Genomic DNA, 27,653 nt, shown 5'->3' with positions numbered 1-27,653 from the left:
CATGTTCAAACAATACAAAAAAGTACAATATAATAAACAGAATAGTCTCAGTGCCATTTCTCAACAACATAAATGGAAATGGTGCTAATCAGTGAATATTTTGTAACAATGGGCCTTATAGATGCACACTGTGCAAACAAGACAATGTAAAAGGATAATGTAGTACTAAAATCTTATCCAAATCTGATCTACCTTAAATGTCTACCTGGCTGCCTTACAGTAATAACAACAATATAAAATACTTATGTTTTCAAAGTATTACAATATAAAAATTATGCGCAAGAAATGTTTTTAAAATGGTTACAACAGTGGACATTTAAGGGGTTTGGCGGGGGGGGGGGGGGGGGGGGGGACTTTCCAACCCCTCGTCCTGTGGGTCCAGCCCTGCACCAGATTCCTGTAGCGTGTGTGCAGCCGCAGAGAGGAATTCACCATCTGTTCTTCCTGACTCCATGCTCTCAAAGAGAGAGACAGATGATCTTAAATAGAGTTATTGTGTAGTTAAAGTAGTATTAAAAAACACACACACACACGTTGCCGTTTGTCAACCACCTGAAGAGAAACAACATGCACTTTTTTTTTTTTTTTTTTTTTTTAAGTGAATCAGGTGACTAATCAAAAAAAAACAACAAAAAAACAAACAAACAAAAAAAAAAACCACCTTTACCTGAAAGATATCGGATTTGATCAGAGCTTTCATCTGTTCATTCAAAGGGTGAACAGTGACTTTATTAGGGAGGTGGTAGCGTAATGGTTTGCACACTGGACTGGGTTGCAGAGGATCCGGGTTCGCTTCCCGATTGCAGCCAAGCTCCCAACTGGCATTCTGAACAGGGGTGCCGGGGAGGAAGAGAGCCCACACCGTGGACCCTTCTGGAAATAAGCTTCTAACTAGAGCACCGCACTCGTAGAGCACAAACATCCACCAACACTCGTCTCCAATTTCACGAATTTTTACCTTGGAAAAAAAATTTAAGGTTAAAGTCCTGTTAGAAATGGCTTTTCACAAGCTAAATTATAAAAAAATAATGTAGATCAAAAGGGCTTTTCAATGTTAAAATATAAAATATCCACTAAATCAACAATACGGGTCAGATGCGGGTCAAAATTAGTCTATTCATTGAGAGTGCCAGTTTGCACCTCATTGTCACATATGAGAGACTGAATCACTTTTGATTGAGACATAATGCAAAAAAACCCAAAAAAAAACCCAATGCAAAATATACACCAAATGAAATAAAATTCAAATGTCCACAAAATGTGGATCAGATCCGGATCAAACTTTGTCAGGCGATAGATAGTGAGTGCCAGTTTGCAGCTCACTTTCATTGGGACACATTTGATTAACTCTAGTGCTGCCAGCCTTCAATAGCCATACAAGACGCTCCCTGCTGGGTCTCAAAATATGAGCCCTCGGAGAAACTTCCACTGACTGCTGGTCTGTTATACTTAGTGTTTGGAGGGCACCCCCAGAACCAGCGTAATAACCAATGAACAGCAGGGATTAGCTGAAGCCTTATCCTCATGGGTATGTCAGACATAATGGACACTTTTTAAGTTGCACCACCATCTTGACACCGAGACATCCGGTTAGGGAGCCTCTCGCTCATGTTTTGCGTCATTAGAAACAGCTTGTTATATGATGCCTCATGGAGCAGCTGACCGACTGAAGCTGGACGCCGGTTAAACGGTGTTCCCAAAAGTCAACGTAAGTCCATATTTGTTGATTCATTTCAGTGTCGTTCATTAGTACCGTGTGACCGGGGCTTTACATTTGTTGCTAGGAAAGTTCAATGACCAAAATACCAACATTCTGGGCACAATGAACATGTTTTCACTATTATTTGATTTCTTTGTGCGACTGACATTCAAGCATTCAAAAGGCTACTCCTACCTCCAAACAGCGACGAGAAAGTTTCTTGACAGTTCTTGTGTTGAACAAAACAGCATCTCCCTAACCGGAAAGAGCTGTGACGTAATCACGCACACGCGTAGGCGCTGCTCTATCAGCCTCTTGAAAATCCCCCCTTCCGGGTCCAATGCTTGTTTCGCATTAGTCAGACACGTCTCTTCCCCAACGTAGAGGGGGTGGTCCAACCGCCTGTGGCCGGACAAAGAAGGTGTTTGAATCATGACGACGACTGCAGATACCGTTGTTGTGAATGGTGTCTTCAACAACGCAAAAGCGGAGAACAGGGAAATAGTTAGGGAAATCTTCATGGCAGAAGACTCCGATGATGATGATTTCCCGGGTTTCGAGTAAGATGACGTTGAAGACTAAACTGGAGCCTTCGAAACTCGAAGGTGTAAACTGGACGAGTGGCATCCTTGACCTGAAGATTCCACAGTTCACGGGGGAAGGGATGACAATAAATGTGACGCTAGAAGATGCCTGGACTTCTTCAGCCTGTTTTTCCCAGACAACGTAATCAATCTCCTGGTCATGGAAACTAACAGGTATGCCCAGGATATTCTGTGTTTGGACAATAGGAGAAACCCGAAGCAGAGTTAACGATTTGGAAAATGGTGGTCTGTGTCCGCAGATGAAATAACATGTGTGGCACTTATTATTGGGATGGGCCTGGTGCAGCACCAACATCTACATGATTATTGGTTGACATGAATTACTACAAACTCCATTCTTCCAAACAGTGATGGCCAGGAACAGATTCCTGTTGATCCTGTCATTTCATCTGAATGACATACAGCCAGTATGTACCACGAGAACACATCAGCCACAATTCAATTTTCAAACTCCAACCGGTGTACTAGAAACAAACAGAAATTCATGTCTCTACACACCTGATGAATATCTGGATGAGGGTATGATTGTCTAGAGGGGTAACCTGTCATTCAGGGTCTACATGCCGCAAAAACCAGTCAAATTTGAAGTGAAGCTGTTTATGCTGCGATTCCTCCAACAGCTATTGTATACAGTTCAAGATATACCGGGGGGACCAGGGCATTCCAGGTTCACCGAACAGAAAGATATATGACCTTGTGATGAGACTGATGGGTCTCCCATCTCGACAGAGGGTTACAAACTGTTCATCGAAAATTATACATCGCTGATCCTTTTCCACAACCTGCTGAAGAGAAGGACTGGTGCATGTGGTACCCTGAGGTCAAATCCAAGAGGTGTCCCAAATGGGCTGAAAACAGCCAAACTCAGAAAAGGAGAGCACATTGAGTTGAAGAATGGATCAATGCAGCTGCTGAAATGGCACGAAAGGAAGGAGGTCTGCGTGTGCACAACAATCCACGGTACCAATTTCGTTACTGTTCCTGGCAAGACCGACCGATCTACTGGAGAGCCGACACTGTGTCCAGCTTGTATTGTCGATTACGACAAGTAAATGGGTGCTGTCAACAGGCATGACCAGATGGTTTCCTATCCAGCTTTCAAGAGGAGGACCCTCAAGTGGTGAAAGAAGGTCTTTTTCCACCTCTTGATGATGACAGTGCTGAATGCATACCTCCTTTATAAGGAGCATTGCAAGAAGCTTGGGAGGAAGCCTGTTCTTCATCGGGTTTTCCGTTGAGAGGTGGCAAAAACACTGGCGCAGGACAGCGATGCTACACGATTTATCCCACTGGAGCTGCGAATCCATGAGATGTGGAATGTCTAACAGGTCGCCATTTCCCCGAGAAGATCAAAGTGATTAAGGGTCAGAAGACCGAGGACCCTCAACCGACATGTGCCATATGTTACAGAATGACTGGAAAGAGGAAAGCCGCTGGAAATCCAGTGCTCCAGTTATGAGTTTGTTCCACATAATGTCGGACTGTACACTGATCCATGCTTCAGGTTATTAAACAACCAAGGAATATAAACTATCCTACCAGAGGCTTATGGAGAGGAGAGCTGCTGGAGCCGGGGACACCAATTGATCCAGCTGTTAGTTTGGATCTGATTCCAAACCCCCAATGGCCATTTTCAGGGCCACCCAAATCCACAAAAGAATTGCAATCTCCTTTCACATTAGATAACATCAGTCACATTCCAGGATGACATCTTCGATGGGGTGAGTCATATTCTTCTGTATATGCATGACGGTTCTCCGTTTCACCGTATCAGGGTAAAACACCTGCTTAAGTGTGAGGACTAACACCACTGTTGCATTCTACATACTTTCTTCTGCCAATTTAATGTGACCATGTGGGTATTGTGTGTTACAGTGGGGTGGGATTGTTTTTTTCACTGCACATGCATTTCACATACATGTAATACAGCCTGGCACAAAGGCAGGCTGGGGAAGCTTAATATGCTGGCATGGGGAAGGTGGCCTACTGATAGACACTGGGGCAGGACTAGGGTTAAGATTTAATCTAAAATATACATTAAATGGGGCTTCAATGTTAAATTTAAATGGCCATAAAATCTGTAATCTGGATCAGACTGTCAGTCAATCAAGGATACCATGCTACATAATGCTCTCAAATATGAAAGAAATTTCATCTTTTTTGAGTTATGTTGTTGTTGTCCTTTTGGGCTGCTCCTGTTTTGTTTGGGGTTGCCACAGTGGATACAACCAGATCCACATTAGTATGTGGCACAGGTTTCATGCCGGATGCCCTTCCTGATGCAACTCTAGTTTTACCTGGAGAAACACACACAGCCCCTGGTGTTCCGAAGAGGTCTTCCATCCAAGTACTAACCGGGCCCCACAGTGCTTAGCTCTGAGATCTGATGGGATCAGGGTAACACAGAGCGGACCGGCTGCCACTTTTGACAGTTATGAATCTTTGAAAATTCGTTTAATGATAAAGATGGGGATTTTTCCAATTTTCCAAGATATTTCCTGACTTTGCCTTATGACCTTATACACTGAATTAGGTCTCGTCTATCAGGATATGAATCTTGAGCAAAACTTTCAAAATGATACATGAAAAAGTGTGGGCTCCAGGCTGTTCACAAACAAAAACGGGTGAAAACATGAGTGCTTTTGTGGCTACTCACGTTAAATAAGAACCACTTCTTCAATGTGGGAAAGTGTCACACACACACACACACACACACACACACACACGAAGCTGTTTTTCCTCACAGGCTGTGGTCACAATGTGCACGTGCTGTTGGGAAAGATCCAAACACCTCAGAAAAATGTTACTAATAATTTCACCACATCAGAACGAAAACAACTGACTTCTCTGATTCTACAAGGTTATGAAGCATCTGTGCTGTCCAATCATACTTTTTACGTCTTGGACAATCGGACAAGCGCCAATGTTGAAGGCTGTATTTATTTATTTATTTATTTGAAGGCATGCAGCAGCAGCACCTCTCCGCCCTAGGCACCCGCCTATTTTGGCCTATGCTAAGAGCCGGCTCTGCATGTGTAGCACTCGGCAGAAACAGGTTACATAAAGTCCCAGGATTGAAGGCACTCACCACGGTGTGGCGAGGGTTTCGATCATGTTCAAAAACACTAACCACTCAACTTTACTTGATGCACAGTCTCCACTTATACACCACTAACGCACTAAGCGTGCCTGTGTGACAGGCCAGGCAGGGCCAGGTCAGCCAGACACTCCAAATCCATGACAAAATGGAAGAAAGACAAAACTGAAAGACTCAGAGGACCACAGCCTTTCAGAGGTGTCTCGCATCTGGACTTCTAATCTGTATGCAGCACATATGTCCCTGTACAGTATTCCCAACACTTGGTTGTGTCTCTCAGTGTACGCTGTCCCAGCTTGCATCCTGCTACTATCTGCTGGACTGTCTCTGGGGGACATTTTCACAGCCTGCAACTTGGGTTCTGTCAGCTGTGGCAGACTCCTGCCTCTGATGCTTAGGGCTTGTTCCTTTGCCGCCATGATCAGAGCCTCTGTGCTGTCCTTTAGGCCCACTTTTTCTAGCCACTGGTAGGACTTCTTTACGTGAGCCGCTTTCTTCAATGGTCCTGTGGAGGGTCGTTATCTTCCATGATACCACCGCCACCTCCTGTTCCTTATCACAGGATGTCTTCAGCTGTATGAAGCACAATTGTAGCTCAACTGACTGTAGCTCAGGGGTGGCCAAGTTCGGTCCTTGAGAGCCACATTCCTGACACTCAGTTGTCTCCCTGCTCCAACACACCTGAATCCAATGAAAGACTTGTTAGCAGACTTTTAATGAGCCTTTCATTGGATTCAGGTGTGTTGGAGCAGGGAGACAACTAAGTGTCAGGAATGTGGCTCTCGAGGACCGAACTTGGCCACCCCTGCTGTAGCTCATGTAACGATCTTTCTGGTACATTCATGAATGCTCCTAGCCTGATCCAGGATTACGTCCCTAACACTCACTAATTCTCACCCTCCCCCTTTACATTGCCCAGAGTCTCCGGGTGCTGAACTTTGGGTGGAACAGGAGTTTTCATGTCTTGCCATCAGTGGCGTCTCTCTCTCTCTCGTGGCCAACATCTTATCCCAGATGCGTATAAGAGGACCGGTAGAGTGTATGTACTGATGGCTTAGATCTTATTCCTACCGTTGAGCTAACTTCTCAGCACCTATCTTACCTTCCAGAGGCATTTAGCTGTGACTGACCTACCTCCATCATGGATCACATTGGTTTGTGGAATTCCCAGGTATTAGTAGCGGTCTTGTATGCCACCTGAATCTAGTTTCTTTTATATAACAGCAAGTCACAACATAAGTCACCCCAAGGCACTTCACAAGGGTAAGGTCTAACCTTACCAACACCCCTTCAGCAAGTCTTTTGCATGTTAAAAACCTTAAACTTTTATTTCACACAGATAGGAAGCCAGGGAAGGGAGGCCAAAACTGGGGTACCGTGCTTTCTAGTAACTTCACCCCTTCAGTCCTGATCCCCTTCTCTCTTTCTGCCACAGTTATTCAGTCGAAACACTCAATATCCTCACTGTAGATCCTGGCAAGGTGGATTTGTGAGTCAGTCACTCTTGGAGTACAGCGTTGTCATCCCCATTTTTCATCAGTATGCCCCGGTTCCCCAATGACTGACACAGACCTCGTTAACCCAGGTGTTCTCAGTGGTGGTATGGCTTGAGCTATGTTTCACTCATGTTCTGAGGTAAGCTAGCGGGTGGTACCGAGGAGAAATAGCATTGGGGTCTTGCCTAATGACCCTTACTGGATATATGTCCCAACAGGAGATGAACCCCCAATCCAAAGACAGTACTTCTGCCACTACACTATTCAGTTGCTGGGACAAATGCCAACATCAATGCACGACTGGAGCAAGACACAAAGGGAAATGAATCACTGTGGACCAATAACAGTGCACCACACAATTTGATAACTGATGTCACAGAAAAGGTATCAGCATGCACTTTGGATGCACATTCAATACAAAGACTTCTACAACCCAGCACTGTTGCTAGATTTGGATGGTATGGAGTCATAACCTGTTTTGTGATTTATATGGCTTGGGTATCAGGCCTTTACATAAAATCCTTTGGTATCGCTGGAATGACTGTTAAACCATGGGTTACTTAGGCTCAATCCCAGTACTCTTCGTTCCTACCATGTCGCAACTCAAATGTGCAAAACAAAGGGAAAAGGGTGAAGTGGTAGGATTAAGAGAGTATTGGGATTAGGCCAAAGATGAGTGTCACTTGCTTTACAAGGGAGTGTAAACTTCAACATTTTAGCCATGGCACATTTCTCTGTGGAAGACCCAGATATCCTTCCATTTAGTCTGTCCAGTTACTTATGAGTTCTGAAAATGGAGGGACTGTGTATACAAATGGCTGCCAATTCCAGAGTTGTTTGCATTAAGACTGGCATCATTCAGGTGCTTGAATGCTTAAGTCCCCAGTGACTGGTGAAAGCCAAGGGGATGCCCACACTTTTCCTAGTTGTAGTCATACGTCTTACTTTAGCGATATGGGGATGGGCAGATTGCCTGTCTGGGTAGTTGACATGCAGGACATCAAAACATGCTCCCAGAGTTGATACAAACAACTTTAAGTGAAACTAGATGTTTATAGTGTAAACCTTTCGATACGACTTTCATTCATTCACTATACCCGCTTACTCAAATCAAGGGTCACATGGGGGCTGAAGCTTATCCCAGCAGTCAGAGCCAGAGACATATACTCTGGACATGGCACCGGTCTATTACAGGCCCACATAGACAAACTCATTCACACTTGCACCATAATACTGCTTTTACCCTTTAAGAATTGCAGCCATTTGTATACACAGTCCCTCCATTTTCAGAGCCCACAATTAATCGGACAAACAAAACATAAGGCTTACTTTTAATAAATCACACTTACCTTTATGCCTGGTCCGATCTTCCCCTTCCAACAATCTTAAGGAACCCTGACTATTGTGATGGTTCTAAAGATAATCTTATTAGATGTGCTCTAGTCTGTTGGAACCACTCAGACCTCAAATCGTGAATATTAAACATGTTTTATCGTCTTGGCCCAGTATCCCAGCGTGTGGAGTGTGCCACGACCACAAACGAGCACACAGCTGGTTGAATGCGATGTGTAGCCAATCAGAAAGCGGGATGATGGAAGCGTGGCAGGGAACCCAAAATTGTTTACGCCGAAGTCCAGTTTGATTGAGAGGTTTTGCGAGATTTGCCATCTGACTCGAGAATGTTGGTGAGTGAAATCTGTTGGTGTGTGTTGTGTTTACCATGTGGCTGCCAGTGGTGGGCACAGCTAACCAAAAAGTTAGTCTCGATAACCATTAATCCGCTAACTGAAGTTAACTTTTATAAACCCCTAAAAAAAAAAAATTAGGGGAAGTTACAGATAAAAGCTAAACCGATAACTCAGTACTGACTTCAGTACACTGGCACCTACTGACAACGAGCCAGTGTTTCTGTCTCAGATCAGCCTTCTCTCAGCAAAAGACCTGGAGACCAGAGAGAAATGGGGGGGGGGGGGGGGGTAAAGAATTTATTTTCCACACCATAAAGACCTGGAATTGGAATCAACACAGGCAAATGGTATTCAGGTGGTAAAATGGAATTTTCAGTTTACATATTGCCCTTTTTTAACAAATGAAAAAAAAAAAAAGTCATCTTTACAATACAGATTTATTGGTAAAACTCACCACACATTTCAGTAACGTGTTGTATTGACCAAGAAACCACTGATGTTAGGAAACTAATGTCCCATAATGCATTGCGGCATTGTGGCCAAGTGCTAAAACCTTCAATATTAGTGCATACTAAAACATATAGCTGATATTTTCCACTTTGTAAAATGACAGGCATGACATTAATTTCAATAACTTGTCCAGAATTAGTCCGTTTAAAATTTTAACCACAAGTCAAAACTGTCTGCCCGTGCAAGACTCCAGTGATATGTCAGCAGGTCTGTATAGTGTGAAGATAAATTATTTTTTTCCCCTCCCCTCTTCCTTTCTCTCTGGTAGTCAGCTCTCTTCTGCCTGCAGAGGATAGAGCTGTACCATTCATGGCTATCTGTCTGCTACAAAACATGCAACAGGTAAGCATTAAATTCTTGGATTTCAGACTTTACAAATGTTTTTAACTGTTAAACTTTATTCACTCTGCCTGCAAAAATATGTTAGCGGTCTAAAAGTTATCAGAACTAAATTTATCTGAAGCCAATTGGTCTGCTGATGGTTTTCAAAGTTATCTGAAAAGCTAATCCGCTAATGAAAACGTTAGCTTTGATAGTTAGCGGTTAGCGGAACTGTGCCCACCACTGGTGGCTGCACACCAAACACACTGTAGATTTTAACGTTTTTAATTTTAATGTGTGTGGTCTTTCAGCTATTGAAAACCTGATCATTTTAAAATCTTGCCATGTGAATCAGGCATTAGACCGTCATGGGGCGATACATGAACATTTTCAAATAACTGACTTGGTGGGTGGGAGGGGTTTGGGGCACAACCCCAGAATGTTTAAAAGCCTCTTTATTTATTCACTGGAGCAAAGTGCAAAGATGAGTGTGACACCCAAAAGCTACTGCAATATTCCTGGCTGTCCTCATGACTCACAGAGGGGAACGAGTCCAGCATCCACAAAGCATGACAGTTTTCATGATTCATGTTCATCTGCTTCTCAGCAATCTGACGAGCCAAGCCTTAGTTTACTTGCTCCTCCACATTCTTCGTCTAGCTAGTATGTGACCCCCCCACCTCCACCCCACCCCCACCTAGAGGGGACGGTTTTAGCATCCACAAAGGATGACAGTTTTCATGATTCTTACTTTCAAATGCTTAAGTGTCAGAAAATAAAAACAGCCTGTCAAAATCATGAAAAGTACAAAAAACACCCCAGGACAACAACCACCAGCACAAAACTGATCTGAGATTATAAATTCAACCCCCCCCCCCAAAATAGATGAGTCTGTCTACGTTGTCTGATGAGAAGATAAGAATAATACATTTATTTATAAGACTTTCTGGATAAATACATTCATCCTAAGGACAAGCAAATGCTCAGAAACAGTTGGGTATACAGGAAAACTCACCGAAACAGTCACCGTATAGACCAGATACTCGCAGTCACCAGGAAAAAACCTGACGACCCAAGACTTGGCTTACTTGCTCCTCAACATTCTTCATCTAGCTGGCATGTGACCCCCCCCCCCCCGCCCTCACCCGGAGGGGATGGTTCTGGCATCCACAAAGGATGACAGCTTTCATGATTCTGCTCAATCGGATGAGCCAAGCCTTGTTTACTTGCTCCTCCACATTCTTCGTCTAGCTAGTAGGTGTATGTACACTGTATTTAGTATAACAGGTTTTTGCTCACATTGGACAAAATGTCTCAACTCCTCGCATGTAGCAGACAGAGCAGTCTGGACATGCACAGTAACAGAGGTACGAAATGAAGTTCAGCACTGATACTCACTGATTCAAGGAAGGTGGGCACTGTATTGTCTTGATTAAAAGACCGGCAGTTTATGTTTTTCAAACTGTGCTCAGACACAGTAACGAGGCAGGACATAATTCAAAGCCAGTGACTCTTAACAAAATGCTGCTTGCTGTCTGTGCTAGCATATATTGTTAAGTTTCACGCATATCCTTGAATGCGACGAACCAAACTGCTTCAGATCAGAGCCCTCTGCATCCCTGCGAACCCTCTCTGTAGCCCAATCAAAATGACTGAGACCGCAAGGGCTGCGACTGGTCACTTTTAGTTTCACTCCTTCCTCTCCCATTATATATTAAAAGTTTTTGCAGTGTGCACGCCAATTACATTTCGATCATGGATCAAATAGAGGAACGTTTGGCAGAAAAGTCTGCAAATATGACCAACTTCACAACAAGGAGTCGCAAAACTACAAAGACGCTCAAATGAGCCGCAATTCATGAAGCAAAACTGTACACACTGTACCGTTTGGAGGTTGATGATTGTATGAAGAAGTGGAGCTCGTTGAGGGACAAACTGAAATTGCATTAAGACACCCACCAAAGTGATGGAGATCTTACAAAAAGGGTCACGCCCATGTCAATGTTATTACATGGCCACAGAGTTACGGAGTTGTGGAAGCATAAATCAGGCTTTAGGATTTTAAGGTACCACTGTGCAGCTGATGTAATCCTTCTAATGCACATATTGCCGGTAGCTTATTGAAGGCAAGTGTTCTGCATGGTTCTAGCTATGGTGGGTGGCACAGGGCGGTACTGCCCAGCACTGCAGATTTCCTCCCGGCTCTCTGGTTTAAATTTCTTCTCCTGCCTGGCACGGATGTTCCAAAAAATGAACTGAAATGTTGCTGAGAAATGTACCAATTTGATCATGTTTCTAGCTTATAGTGTCATACTTTTGTTTTATTTTGCAATTTCAACAAAAACAATTAAAGAATAGGAAATATATTTCTCATTTTCTTCATAACTCAGCTGCAAATGGCAGAGAGATCAGCAGTCAGATGTTTTCAGCAAACGCTGAAAGCAGATCAGAGACGCTCTGACTTAATGGGAAGAAAAAAAAAAAAAACACAAAAAACTCCATTACAATGTTTAATTAAAATAATCCAGAGTGTCAGTGTCCATAGATGCTGATACATTCAAAAATTTACAGTTTATTTTACAGTTTAAAGGATCCTGTTTCCAAAAAGCTCGGGAGGAAAACCGTACCGACAGTGAGAGCAAGGAGAGAGAGTGAGAGCTTCAGCTCTTGTTAAAACAAGACAATTCGTGGTTATATTGTTATTGGGTTTTTTTTTTAAAACTAATGCAATCCCACTCAAATGTGTTGGAAAACAAACTGTTATGACAGAAAAATGCCTGCTTCGCTGGAGGAAAGAAGAATAAATGCTCTATATGCCCATCAAATGTGTTTTTAACTTTTCAACATTACTTAGACTTAAACAGAAACATTGCAAAAATAACTTTGGTGTTGCAAATATGAATGCCATTTTTCTGTCTGTTTTTCTTTCTTTCAATGCATCTAAAACCAGTTAAAATTGGTTAAAACAGGGCTTGCTACTAACATTTTAGAGGTATAAAATCCTCTAACTTGAGGGGGCTTTGCCCTCTTGACTCCCACCGCGATCACATAATTTACCTGACACTAAAATGGTTCCAACTAGAACCCTGGTGTTCTGTTCTATGTGAGAAGCGGATATAACCTGTTACATACACATAATGGAGTTTGTCCATTGTATACTTAGAGTGGATTTCGATTTTAATGGGCAAAACTCACCGGTCCACCTGAATCCATTATTTGCAAGTTTTACTGTACTTATTTTGCCAGAGATGTGTACTGTCAGCACAAGGCTATACAGGCCGAGTAGGAGTGCAGTGATACCACCGGTCCCCGTGTAAGACCACTTTGTTTTTACAGCGGTTCTGTTTAAAGAGGTACTGCGAGTGCATAGCAGCTTCAGAATTTTCCCTAAGTGCTTTTTTAACAGAAAAAGAAATTTTCAACATAGCATTTGTAAACATCTTAGTTTTAGTTTGGATGCTTGCATTACACACAGAAACCAAATTATTAGCCACCTTGATGCTAAATGTTACTTGGCAGGGTAGACAGAGTGTGTGTGATACCAACCGAAACCACATGAAACTTATCGTGGAACTGTAGCCCCCAATGTGTAAGAACGTACGCCCTGTCCATTACTCATGCTGTAACGTAGCTCAGCTCAGACTGTCTGCAGAATATCCAGCATGATCGAGGGGTGCCCAGAAATTCTGTGTGTGAGGAAATTACGTTTTTTCAGTTCATGTATCTGCGGTCACCGTATTTATAAACATATTCCAGTAAGTTTGTGTTCACCCTGTGTGTGTGTATATGTGTGTATATATATATATATATATATATATATATATATATATATATATATATATATATATAGATAGATAGAGAGAGAGAGAGCTGTGTATGGCAACATTGTGTTTCATTTAAATATGCCCGAAATGCGTGCGTACTCAGCCTTTTTCAGTGTTCGTTTCATACTTGCAGCTGCGTGTGTTCGCTTTTTAATGTGTGCACACAATCGCGTGTACCATGCCGCTATTAAACCAGTTCAGTGCCATTTTCTGCCTCTGTGGGAGTGCGCTCTGTTCTCTACTGCAGGTGTGGTGCTGCTCAAAAACAGTGTCATTTAACATTATTATTACTTTTTTGTCTTGGTGGATCATGTTCATTGTGTACAGATGCTGCTGAGTCTGGCTGTGGTAAAGGCTGCCGTGACTCGTTAAACTTTTAAACCTCCGGTTGCTCCAATCAGGTCCACTGATTTGATTAGACCTGATCGATCAGGGTGTTTGATGAGCGCACCGACATGCAGCGAGTGCGCTTTCATTTTAAAGTCACAGGTTTGATCAGACAGAGAGAGCGCGCATGTGAGAGAGAGTGAGTGAGCGTCTCACCCGCTGTTTCTGTTGTGCCCCCCCCCACCCAGTCTCCATGCTTGCTTTACATGTTTTGGGTTAAAGGGGGCACTGTGCCCAAAGGTTGAGCAGTTTAGTGTATGTGTATCTTGCTGAAAACCCACACGTAACGATCAACAACTTCTCCCATTATATTGTGGCTCATCTGGCTTAGTCAAACAATCAAGTTGAAGATGTTTTGGTTGCAGACAAAGACGACTCAACATGCATCTAAACTAATGTACCTTCTCCTGAAGAAACACGTGGAAGGCCAAGGTGGTCAGAAAACGGAAGTAAGGTGGCATCACCCCCCCATGGGCATCCTGAGGAGGTCAAAAAGAAGGAGAGAGAGAGAAAGAGAAAAAAAATATATAAATAAATAATGAATTCCAACAGTTTAGCAGCATGATGGACAATCGATTAAGTGGGCTTGTTTCCAGAGTGGTTCAATGGCATCCCTGCCCAGTCCCCATGTAAAGTGGAGTCATGTCCGGAAGGACATCTGGCATAAAACATGTACCAAATAAACATGCAGATCTGCGGTGGGGTGACAGAGCAAACAAAGGAGTAGCTGAAGGGATGCACTTTCTATTTATAGTCTAAGACGGGTGGGCAACGAGGGCCGAGACACCGCAGGTGGGTTGCTTATGAGCTTCTCCCCTGAAGATAAACACCTGATCATTAATGAAATCACCTGCTGGGGTGAGTGGTAGCAAGGAAAACCTGCAGTGTCTCAGCCCTTCATGACTGCCCACCCCTGCACCAAGGAGACTCCTGTTCTGTGCCTGAAATCTGACCCAGGCTGCAACAGAAAATGTTTCCACAGACTGGGGGCGAGCGAGTTCCCAGAAGATTCACACCACTGAATGTTCATCATTAAAACAGACACATAAAAATGTAAAAGATACATAAAGTGATTTGGCACAATATGACCTCTTTAATAATTATCCTTTTGGATCAAAGACCATTTAATTTCTAAATCTGCTCATTGAACATTAAAATCTGGAAGAAAAACCATCATGAATCAAACATTTTTAGACCATTTTAAACCTGTAAGAGCTCACACCCTCAACACCCACCTTTGAAAAATAACAATGCCGTTCAAACAAAGTCATGTTGTTAGAAAAAGTATTTAACAGGTATTTCACCTAGTGTCCCTGAGAAGGAGAAAACATGAACAAGGCTCCTGTACTGTTCGTGTCAGAAAACAGGACGTGCTGAAGCCATTGTTCTAAAAGCAAGTATGTAATTATATTCATTTAAATGAAGCTGAACACACAAAAGATGAAATATTTATTTCATACAGTCTGCAAAGAAACAGAAGACAAATGTTTGTGTGTTTTGGTTTGCTTTTAATTGCTGCATTTTCTGTATCATCAGCTTTTTCTAATTTGTGGGTTTAATCATTACTGTTTATTTATTTGACAGGGACATTGCACAACAAATGTGTTGCACAGACCAGATTTAGCTACAAGCTAATTTTCATCTATTGTCCCCGGGCAGAAGCAAGAAACAGCAGGTCATAATGTACAAAATACAAAAATAGATAGAACCCCCACAAGCACCTACAAGAAACACCAGCAACAGATTACTCACAATTAATATATAGTTTTCCAAGACACTCAATGCTCATAAATCTGACCACCTTTCAATCATTTTTGTGTAAAATTTAAACTGTTGCAAAGTCTCTCTCTCTCTCTCTCTCTCTCTCTCGAAGTCAAAGGTATAGAGTTTCACATCCCTGCAGCTTTGACAGAGAAGCAGTTTTGTCCAAATGTTGAGGACCTACAGTTCACAAAATGGTCTCCTCTGGAGGAGGAACGTGTTGTTCTCCGTCCGGCTTCATCACACGATTTTACAAACAATTTCAGAGGCTGTGGTGCCAGATTATGAACAATATTATACACTAAACTGACATTGGAGAAGAAAATAAAATCTTCAAACGTTAATAATTTATATTTTTTCACAATGTTACAATAGTTTCAGGAAAAAGGTTTTTTTTATCTAAAATTTAAAGAGCCTGTTTTAAAGGACAGTGTCCTGTCCAATACCACACCTAAATGCGAGCACGCCCTTGTGCACGCACACAACATGTGCGTGTACGCACACAACATGTGCGTGTACGCACACAACATGTGCGTGTACGCACACAAAAAACAAATCCACTGTGCTGTCTGGAGGCTGTTGGCAGGAAGTTGGAATGAAAATCTGGACTCATTTCTGATGTGATTTTTTTTTTTTCGCTGTAGTGAGGACGTACACAGTCTTTTTTGGAAGTACACGCATGCACAAGGGCCGACCAGGTTGCACGTGTGTGCACGCGGGGGGACAATGACTGTCCCGAGACAATTTGATTGAGCTAACTGACGCTGCTAATTCTCTCTCTCACACACACACCAAATCCACTGTGCTGTCCGGAGGCTGGCAGGTTAGAAGGAAGAAAGAAGAAAAGCTGGACTCATTTCTGATGTGATTTTTTTTTTCGCTGCACTGAGGACGTACACAGGTTGGGACAACGACACGATGCTTTGATTGAGCTAACTGATGCTGCCAATTCTTGTAACACACACACACTCACTCCGCTGTAAGCCATCTGGCTGCATGAAGACCTGTTCACATGAAACACTGATGTGATTTTGGCTGGACTGAGGAACTACACAAAGTCTTTTTTTTTAATGGAAGTCCGAAGTCAGTGCACAGCATCACTGGACTACATGTTACAGTGAAACACCAAAATGTAAGTTGTTTATAAATGAATAAAATGTCAAATGACAAGGATCTATTTTAGCTATTATAGAAAAATAATGAATGTTTTTACATTCTTTCAGTGAACGAATATTTCATCAGGTGAAAGCTGGAACAAACTATTCAACGAGGCCTTGTTGAATAGTTTGTTTGAACTCAAACATTCATTATTTGTATAATCAGAGATGGTCACATGTCCTCTGGGTTTCCTGTGGAGGTGTGCAGAGGCTTCAACACTCCTAGGTGGTGGCAGGAAGACATGTCAGAAGTTTATTTTAATGATAGCACAAAATGTACTGCGTGCTGGTAAGTGACCAAAATGTGGCATCACATGAAGGTGAAATTTACAAACACAAAAGCTCTCAAAATAGACTGCATTCATATGGCGCTTTTCCATCTGCATCAGATGCTCAAGGCACTTTACAATAATGCCTCACATTCACCCTGATGTGAGGCTGCTGCCATGCAAGGTACTCACTGTGGTCAGACTGGGATTTGAACCGAGCATCCTCTGGTCTCAAGCCCAATGCTTTAACCACTAGACCACCACGTCCTCTCATTTTATGGACTGCACATAATATTTTGACTAATACAGGGCTGAAGGCAGTTGCACTCAGGAAAAATTATGCAAAAATGCACGTTTCTGAATGTGCTGTTGCAATTCATGATAATGACAAACTGGTGACTTTGTACTTCGTGTCACTACTTTTTAACTACAGAGGGTTAGTTTAGTGGACCTGCTCACCAATCAGTGGCAACCCCAGTTAATGTGACAGAGGACCTTCATCGTATATGCACTTTAACAACACACATCCACACCACAGGATGTGGAACAGTTGAGGCTAATTTCAGGTCAGAAAACTGTCCCAACTGCAGGACTAAGGATTTTGCCATTAGGCAAACACTAAATGGAGGAGAAGATCTCTCCACATCGAGATAACAGAATATGTTGCCATTTTTTAGACCACATTTTTATTCTTTGAACCAGAGACGGCCATTTAAAGAGATTTTGATGAATTGAATTTTACAAGATACCACAGAAACCAGCCTCCTGTCTGCAACATTATCAAATCTTCAAATTACTTTTGCAAACTGCCAACTGATACCAGAAGAGGTTGACTATCAGAGGAGGTTCTAGTAAAATGGATTTAATGACATTTTGCATACACTTTGTACAAAGTTCACATGGGCTGCAATCTGTAGGCTTTAAAGGTAAAACGTAAAGTAGTGTTCAGAATAATAGTAGTGCTATGTGACTAAAAAGATTAATCCAGGTTTTGTGTATATTTCTTATTGTTACATGGGAAACAAGGTACCAGTAGATTCAGTACATTCTCACAAATCCAACAAGACCAAGCATTCATGATATGCACACTCTTAAGGCTATGAAACTGGGCTATTAGGTTAAAAAAAAAAAAAAAAAAGTAGAAAAGGGGGTGTTCACAATAATAGTAGCATCTGCTGTTGATGCTACAAACTCAAAACTTATGTTCAAACTGCTTTTTTAGCAATCTTGTGAATCACTAAACTAGTATTTAGTTGTATAACCACAGTTTTTCCTGATTTCTTCACATCTGCGAGGCATTAATTTTGTTGGTTTGGAACCAAGATTTTGCTCGTTTACTAGTGTGCTTGGGGTATAGTCTTGTTGAAACACCCATTTCAAGGGAAGGTCCTCTTCAGCATAAGGCAACATGACCTCTTCAAGTATTTTGACATATCCAAACTGATCCGTGATACCTGGTATGTGATATATAGGCCCAACACCATAGTAGGAGAAACATGCCCATATTATGATGCTTGCACCACCATGCTTCACTGTCTTCACTGTGAACTGTGGCTTGAATTCAGAGTTTGGGGGTCGTCTCACAAACTGTCTGCGGCCCTTAGACCCAAAAAGAACTATTTTACTCTCATCAGTCCATAAAATATTTCTCCATTTCTCTTTAGGCCAGCTGATGTGTTCTTTGGCAAATTGTAACCTCTTCTGCACGTCTTTTATTTAACAGAGGGACTTTGCGGGGGATTCTTGCAAACACAGGCGTCTTCTAACTGTCACAACACTTACAGGTAACTCCAGACTGTCTTTGATCATCCTAGAGCTGATCAATGGGTGAGCCTTTGCCATTCTGGTTATTCTTCTATCCATTTTGATGGTTGTTTTCCGTTTTCTTTCACGCGTCTTTTTTTGGTCCATTTTAAAGCACTTGGAGATCATTGTAGGTGAACAGCCCATAATTTTTTGCACCTGCGTATAAGTTTTCCCCTCTCCAATCAACTTTTTAAATCAAACTACGTTGTTCTTCTGAATAATGTCTTGAACGTCCCATTTTCCTCAGGCTTTCAAAGAGAAAAGCATGTTCAATGGGTGCTGGCTTCATCCTTAAATAAGGGACACCTGATTCACACCTGTTTGTTCCACAAAACTGATGAACTCACTGACTGAATGCCACACTACTATTATTGTGAACACCCCCTTTTCTACTTTTTTTTTTTAACTAATAGCCCAATTTCATAGCCTTAAGAGTGTGCATATCATGAATGCTTGGTCTTGTTGGATTTGTGAGAATCTACTAGTACCTTGTTTCCCATGTAACAATAAGAAATACACTCAAAACCTGGATTAATCTTTTTAGTCACATAGCACTACTATTATTCTGAACACTACTGTAAGTCGCTTTGGCTGCGCCCGTGCTTGGACTGGAGTTGTCACAACAAATCCGAGGTGGAGTTGCATGTTGAATTGGCTCAGGTTTGACGCCGGATGCCGAATTTGTCCAGGAGTTCGATGTCTAGTGGTGGTGCGTGCTCCCAGTGGAGCGTCACACAAGCTTGGTTTTTGTGTGGAAGCTTCTCTTTGAAAATAATAATGGGTTTTAGAGCAAAACGCGCCGCCTTTGGACGCTCTGTGAAATGCCCTTAAGCCCGATTCTATTAATCAGCCACAGACTACGGACATGCCGCCATGGATGAGGGGAGTGTGGGAGGGTTTATTTATAAACGGTTTGACATCTTGAAGATCTGACAGACAGAATCAAGAGCAGCTCAAGACACCCAAACCAGACAAGTTATCCTGAAAGAAAAAAAGAAAACAATAATATCCTTTGTCGGTGAAATATTTTGAACTTTACATTTTGAAGGTGGTTGCCATGAGTATACAAATAATGAATGTTTCAGTTCAACGGTACAAATATTTCACAGAGTGAAATCTGGAACGTACCATTCAACTCTGCTTCGCCTCACTGAATGGTGCATTCCAGCTTTCACTGAATTAAATGCTTGTCCCATTCAATGAATGAAAAAAAATTCATTATTTGTATTACATAACAGCGAAGATAGATCCTTGTCATTTGATATGTTATTAATTTATAAACAGACAACGGACTTCACTGGTGCTTTGGCATCAACAGTCAACACAAACTTAAATAGGAGACCAAAATTGTTCTCAGTCAACTTGCAAAAACAATTGTAGTCCGTGATGCCGTGCACAGACTGCCGTCTGCTTTCCTCACTCCGCAAACTCTTCCCAACAGCTCTTTGTGCCTCCAGACGGCTTACAGCGTAGCGGATTTTTTTTTTTTTTTTTTTAATGTTAGAAGAATTAGCACCGTCAAATAGCTTGTTCAAATAGTCATCCACCAGCAAAACACACTCCATGTTTAGCTAAATGTCACCCTCACGACTGTGTGCACACGCGGTGGGTGCAGTGTGGAATAGTACAAAACGTATGGAATCAAATTTGCACAGTGGTTGCAACACAACACAAACAGGACAAATAATCCATGTCATGTGACATACAAAGCACCAATCAAATGACATGGATCCACTCAGCTGTTATCAACTGCACATGTACATTCACCATCTGGTTTCATTTCATCGGCAGATGACTTTGTGAGTTTTCCATTAGATATTCTACTTTTTTCATTGGCAATGTTCAGGTCAGCAGATACGACTCAATTCCAGACAAAAAAAAAAAAAAAAAAAATTTGCCTTACCTTAGTTTTATCCAGCAGTCCGTAAACCTGCCAGAAATACTTTGTGAAGAGATCTTTCCTGATAGGCTGCCCGTTTATTCGAATCCTCTCCCTGACTTGGACCAAATGTGGGGAGCTGTAATAACAAAGAACTTGTTATACAACAAAAACCGCTTTCTGCTTGGAGCCACTTTTTTTTCCCCTGCATCACGAAAAACACCACACTAAGCTATATTAGCGGTGGGCGGTACACCAACGTCATAGTAGTCATCGGTGCAATAATGTGCCACAATATGGATTGTGAAACACCATCACCACTGTGACTACTCACGTCAGATGCATACTGTGTGTGTGTGTGTGTGTGTGTGTGTGTGTGTGTGTGTGTGTGTGTGGCGGCTGCATTGTGTGCAGATTTTCATTTCATAGGCAGCGTCGACAGATTACATCGTGCACACTGCCCGCATGAGGGAAATATTGCAGGCACGAGATAGGCTGTTGTAGAGGTAGTATTCTCAGACAGTGGTTGTGAGTGATCCCTAGTGGTCCGTTACAGTTAGCTCTGCACGTATGTGAATTATGGATTAATTGCAAAGTTTACATAAGTGTGACTACTTGTCATGAGGACTTCTTTTAAAGTGATAAATGCTAATTTTGATGCAGTCACAGTAAAAATCGGTGTGAGGGGAGGGCAGCCTCGTGCTCCACTCGGGACACAGCTTGGTGCTAGCTCAACATTTATCTAGTCCAAATATGTAAAGAACCTCCCTTTGAATTTAAAGTGATCTTCAATGTAGTTGCAGTTAAAAGTGTGAGTGGAAGAAATACAGCAGCCTCATAAAACCGTGAAAAAAAACGGCTTCATGCTCCGTGAGACAGCAGGCCCGGCACACGTCTGGATTAAAAGATTCAAAGACAAGGTGTCCGTCATCTCTTCCACAGTTTAGCTCACTGAACAGAGCGCTAGCTAATCGAGCGACGCCTTCTATCGATAACGACTAATCAGATAACGCGATGCAACGCCTACTTTGGCTGTCAGTTTGTTGACAAGATTCTACATGATGCCTGTGCATTATCTCACAAAGACTATTCCTTACCCAACGCCAATGTATGATTCCTGCTGTGTTCCATTGTTCCCAAAGTACGAGGGTAGGCTGAAAAGTTCTAAGGCTCACTATAATGCAGCATTACTCCTTCATGGGGAGCCTTAGAACTTTTCAGCCTACCCTCGTATAAATCTCACAGGATTGTTTTTATACCGTGTACACAATGCAGTAAAAACTACACGCTCAAAGAGCACAGAAAAAAATGCTGATTGCAGTTGCTGCTGCAGCTCCTCACTTCTCTCAAACTGTCATAATTGTGTTAAAGGACATAAGTCCTGCTCACAGACAGGACATGTCCACATCAAGTACAACTCCAGACATCTCCACATTTACTCAGACTGTTCGTTCGCATGCTCATCTCACGGTCAAACGGAAAGATAAACTATAACAGAACTCAGAGCGCAGACCTGCAGCTCAGCACAAGAATAAATATTAACTGCGAGGTCTGTTAGAAAACTAACAGACCTTTTTATTTTTTAAAAAACTATATGGATTTGAATCATGATTGCTTGCATCAGCCAAGCTTGAACCTTCGTGCGCATGCGTGAGTTTTTTCACGCCTGTCGGTTGCGTCATTCGCCTGTGGGCAGGCTTTGAGTGAGCACTGGTCCACCCCTCTTGTCGGATTTTCATTGTCAGGAAAATGGCTGAGCGACTGGAGCAGCGCTGAATCAAATTTTTCCAGAAACTGAGAGACAGCCAGGTGGAAACCATTCCGAAGAATCAGACGGATTTCGGTGGCTTTTCAGTCGAGTGAGTATCCGAGAAATTGTGTAACAGCTGGGCATGTCACAACATGTCCTGTGAGACTTCCAACACGGACGTGCTTTTTGTTGTGCGCTATGAGCAGCTCCGTCCCGACGCGCAAATTCCTCCACACGTCTTTCATTACAAAATCTCCTGTAACAGTGGAATGTGCCGCAGAAGTGCTGAAGTACACCTCTTCCACAATTTCTCTGGTAGTCAGACGACATCCCGGATCAACACAGCCTTCATTTTGGAAATGATCTGGTCGTTTCAGCCTGTCGATGGCCGCTCGGAGTGCGGCGCGTCCTGCGCTGCCTTGGGCGGTCTTTAATCCGGTTGTAATGATCCTTAATCTGTGTGACGCCCAGAGCATCTTCACCGAAAGCTGTCTGAATCTTCCGAATGGTTTCCACCTGGCTGTCTCACAGTTTCTGGAAAAATTTGATTCAGCTCTGCTCCAATCGCTCAGCCATTTTGCTGACAATGAAAATCCGACGAAAGGGGTGGACCAGTACTCACTCAAAGCCTGCCCACAGGCGAATGACGCAACAGACAGGCGTGAAAAAAACTCACGCATGCGCACGAAGGTTCAAGCTTGGCTGATGCAAGCAATCATGATTCAAATCCATATAGTTTTTTAAAAAAATAAAAAAGTCGGATAGTTTTCTAACAGACCTCGTAGAAGAGAAATCAGAGTGCACAGTCTGGCTGCAGTGCACACCTGACGCAGACATTCCTGCATCGTCATGACACCACAGGAAGCAACTCGAGGCAGCCCCAGGTATGAAAGGGGCTTTAGAGATTGTGCTCATGAAGTATTTGGACCTGTTGGTGCAGTATGACAGTAATAATAAAGAGTTGAAACTTGAGATTGATTTTTCAGTTTTAGTATTTTTGACAAACTCCCAATTTTCTTGTTTGCAATATAATAAAGCAGTTATAGAGTTTTGATTTTAGTGTACCCGTGATTATGTGGACCTGGTCAGGATAGGATCAGGTCAGGTTCACATAATCAGGTACAGTAGAGAAGCTTGAATATTCTACTGGACTGGGTTGCTTGACGTGAGGACGTTTCGCTTCAAATCGCTCCCTCGCGTCAAGCAACCCAGTCCAGTAGAAGATTCAAGCTTCTCTACTATGGAAACCACCTGGACCACTGAGAGCCTACACAGAAATAATCAGGTACACCTCATCAAAAGTCTATAATTGTATATTTTCATCGTTCCCCTCTTGCCAAGCAATGCCTACATTATCTTTCTGAAAAAGAAATTAGATTGTGTTTTAGCGCGTGTAGTTAGTTTATTATATGGTACGTGATTCTGCCAACTTCTGATTGGCCCATTCACCACTTTGAGCTGTACCACATGCCGAGTTGACCGCTGGTGGAGCCGAGTACACCTCGCGTGCAGCATAGTGCTAGCCAATCGAGCGACGCCTTCTAACGATAACGACCAATTGGATAACGCGATACAACGCCTACTTCGGCCCGCTTCGAGTTGCGTCATGCGTCGTCATGACGACGCCGTGTACACAATGCAGTAAAATCTAAAGGCACAAAAAAAAAAAAAAAAAAACGCTGCTGGCTGCAGCAGCTCCTCGGGCTCTCACAAATGTGTTTAAATATAGTCCATAAAAGTCCTGCTCAAAGACTGATTGACAGGACATGTCTACATCAAGTAGAACTCCAGACATCTCCACTCAGACGGTTCGTTCGCACGCGTGCGCATCTCGCACTCGCATCTCGCGGTCAAAGTAGGAAAGATAAACTATGGCAGAACTCAGAGCGCAGACCTGCAGGTCAGCACAAATATAAACTAGAAGATAAACCAGAGTGCACAGTCTGTCTGCAACCAAACTGCACTCTGATTCCTCCGTGCAGAGAACCTGCAGGCTGTGTTCTCACCTCTCTGCCCCCTGCTGCACCTGATGCAGACATTCCTGCATCGTCATGACACCACAGGAAGCTCGAGGCAGCCCCGGTGTGAAAGAGGCTTTAGAGATTGTGCTCATGAAGTATTTTGGACCAGTTGGTGCAGTATGACAGTAATAATAAAGAGCTGAAACTTGAGACTGATTTTTCAGTTTTAGTATGTTTGACAAACTCCCAATTTTCTTGTTTACCATATAACAAAACAGACTTAATTTCGGTGTACCCGTGATTATCCTGACCAGGTCCACATAATCACGGGTACGCCTCATCAAAAGTCTATAATTGTATAGTGTGGTACAGTTTATTTAATGCGTCAAAATAATCAGGCGTCTTACAGTGCATCAAGTCTTTTTTTTTTTTTAAACTGCATTAAGACGATCGAACCGCGGAGTGCGTCATGAGAGTCTGATCAATCTGATGATGAAGTGGACTTTATTGTTCTGGTCTGGACGAAAGAGCAGGTGGATTCACCAATCTGTGCGCACAGATTTGCACAGTGGATTGGACTGCATGTTTCTCATTCCATCTTCTACAGGACTCATGGGCTTCTGCTCCAGCGAAGAGTCCTGGAGCAGAGCAGGGTGGAGACACACACTGCCCCAGCAGACTCCACAGGTGGAGAACACAGGAGTTCAGGTAGAGGACCCCCCCCCCCCCCCCCCCACCACCACCAACGGCAAAGTCCAAAGCACCTTTTTCTATTGTTTTTGTTTGTTTGTTTTTGGCTACTAACACTGTCAGGACAGTCGGTACCAACACCAATAAAAATGCTACAAAAACAAGGAATTAGGGAAAGTACACATGGATATTGAGGTGGAATATCTGTATAATTTTTGGGATTCTGATGTGCAATGAACAGGAATCTTTTTTCTGAGTGGCACAAAAATAATTTGTGTGGCATTTTATTGCATGTAAATAGCCACAAAAAAAAAAAACACCTGAAGCTTTTCCTGCATTTTAATGTGAATAGTTGTATATTACTTTGTTTATGCTAGATTTTTACATTTTTTGAAGTTTACAATTTCTATTTACATTCTAAGTTATGAAAATGGTTCATTAAAAATATTTCTGGTTTTCAGTAATAAACTTTTTTCTGATGCAAATTTTATGCTTTGGGGTGAATATTGGGGCACTGTTTTAATGCAGTATGTCAGAATGAAAGAACAACTGAAATCACACTGGTGAGGTTGTGCTGAAAAAAATGACACTAAAGGCCAGGTAATCAGTTTTTAAGGTAAATTATAAAAAGGTAAATAGTCACTTTCACACAGTCATCCAAATTTTAACTTTGTGTTTATCCATTATTGACTGAAAAATCACTTCTGTGAGCTGGCGTTCTGCCTAAATGCTCATTTGGAGTGTGATGGGTTACTATGTCAGTGCACACACACAGTGGAGCTCATGTGATCCATTAACAAGATATTAAAATCAACCATAGACATACTTTTACAGCTAGGAACTGTTTCATCAAGCTATGAAAACATGAAAAACAGCTACCTTAAGCTGTTCAAAATACATTCCACATGGAGCAGGAATGAGGGGGGGGGGGGGGGGGGGGGAAACACGCATCCAGATGAAACAGTCCTCTGTGATTTCAGAAGCGATTAGAGGTGTTTTCAGCATCCAAGGTTTGGCAGAAAATGATTAATCCTACAGAATAATTACTTTATATACAGCATCCAGCGTAGGTGGAAGAGGGCAGCCTCTCAGGTTCTGCGTAGCTGCCAGGCGCACGGATGATGGGCTTTTAGCAGCCTCGTAAGCACCACGCACATGCCTCTAAAACCTCGTACACAAACCTAAGCCTTCAGTTAATTCAAAATGCTGCAGCTAAAGTACTGACGGGGACTAGAAGGAGAGAGCATATCTCACCCATATTGGCCTCTCTTCATTGGCTTCCTGTTAATTCTAGAATAGAATTTAAAATTCTTCTTCTTACTAATAAGGTTTTGAATAATCAGGTCCCATCTTATCTTAGGGACCACGTAGTACCATATCACCCCAATAGAGCGCTTCGCTCTCAGACTGCAGGCTTACTTGTAGTTCCTAGGGTTTGTAAGAGTAGAATGGGAGGCAGAGCCTTCAGCTTTCAGGCTCCTCTCCTGTGGAACCAGCTCCCAATTCAGATCAGGGAGACAGACACCCTCTCTACTTTTAAGATTAGGCTTAAAACTTTCCTTTTTGCTAAAGCTTATAGTTAGGGCTGGATCAGGTGACCCTGAACCATCCCTTAGTTATGCTGCTATAGACGTAGACTGCTGGGGGGTTCCCATGATGCACTGAGTGTTTCTTTCTCTTTTTGCTCTGTATGTACCACTCTGCATTTAATCATTAGTGATTGATCTTTGCTCCCCTCCACAGCATGTCTTTTTCCTGGTTCTCTCCCTCAGCCCCAACCAGTCCCAGCAGAAGACTGCCCCTCCCTGAGCCTGGTTCTGCTGGAGGTTTCTACCTGTTAAAAGGGAGTTTTTCCTTCCCACTGTAGCCAAGTGCTTGCTCACAGGGGGTCGTTTTGACCGTTGGGGTTTTACATAATTATTGTATGGCCTTGCCTTACAATATAAAGCGCCTTGGGGCAACTGTTTGTTGTGATTTGGCGCTATATAAAAAAAAAATTGATTGATTGATTGATTGAAACTGCCCCACGCTGTTGTTGCTAAATTTTGAACATCTTGAAATTAGCGCCACGCTCAGAGAGGAGTCTCGTTAACTGAAGATAATGCCTATAAGAGCCACAAAAGTCCCACGATAGTCAAATAAACCCTCCCGTACAAAAACAAAAAAAACAACAAGCTGCGTGGCTCATTCATCCTTCATTATTTGGTGGGACCCAAATATCATGATTAAAATTTAAAATTGTATTGATATTTTCAGCAATGAGTTAGTGCAAATTAAATCCTTCCTGCACAGACATTTCATATTGAAATGACCATTTAATGTCAAACAGGAAATATTTCACATCACATAACAAAATGACAGCAGAACTGATAGCAGGAGTTCAGACACAGAAGATTAAATGTCGAAGAGAAAAAAAAAAAACTCAATAGAGCAGAGTTGTGGGACATTAAAGTACATGAAATTCTAAGGCATATTCTCCCCTTTGCTTCCATTTCTACAAACCACCCACAGATTTCCGTAGTTCAAGTTTTTTTCTATCAGTCAGAAAACAGCAGTACAGTACCATATGAAAGGTGTACCTGTAAAATCCTGTGCGGAAACCATAACCTCGCAGAATCGTCTCGGTGAACGCACATGTTGATCCCTGTCAAACAAAAAGAGAGACTTTGAACCACCGTTTAATCGACACCACAGTGTTTCACAGAGTGCTGTCTGCTTGTAACTGCCTAATCACAGGCTGCAAACAGCTACAC

The 27,653-nt window shown here is 42.5% G+C and overlaps 1 protein-coding gene across 1 annotated transcript in view; it reads right to left on the bottom strand.

Moving 5' to 3' along the window:
- The window catches only part of fpgs (folylpolyglutamate synthase), a 111,437-nt gene that overhangs the window by 61,987 nt on the left and 21,797 nt on the right, over positions 1-27,653 (bottom strand). The window contains exons 4-6 of the mRNA XM_034192367.1: positions 27,480-27,544; positions 20,524-20,638; positions 14,029-14,106 (exon numbers count right to left, since the gene is read on the bottom strand). Of these exons, the coding sequence (XP_034048258.1) occupies positions 14,029-14,106; positions 20,524-20,638; positions 27,480-27,544 (258 nt within the window). The remainder of the gene's footprint in view (positions 1-14,028; positions 14,107-20,523; positions 20,639-27,479; positions 27,545-27,653) is intronic.

This window comes from Thalassophryne amazonica, chromosome 17 (genome assembly GCF_902500255.1).
Source record: "Thalassophryne amazonica chromosome 17, fThaAma1.1, whole genome shotgun sequence".
In the NCBI taxonomy this organism is placed as follows: domain Eukaryota; kingdom Metazoa; phylum Chordata; class Actinopteri; order Batrachoidiformes; family Batrachoididae; genus Thalassophryne; species Thalassophryne amazonica.
This window is presented reverse-complemented; position numbering and strand designations above follow the sequence as displayed.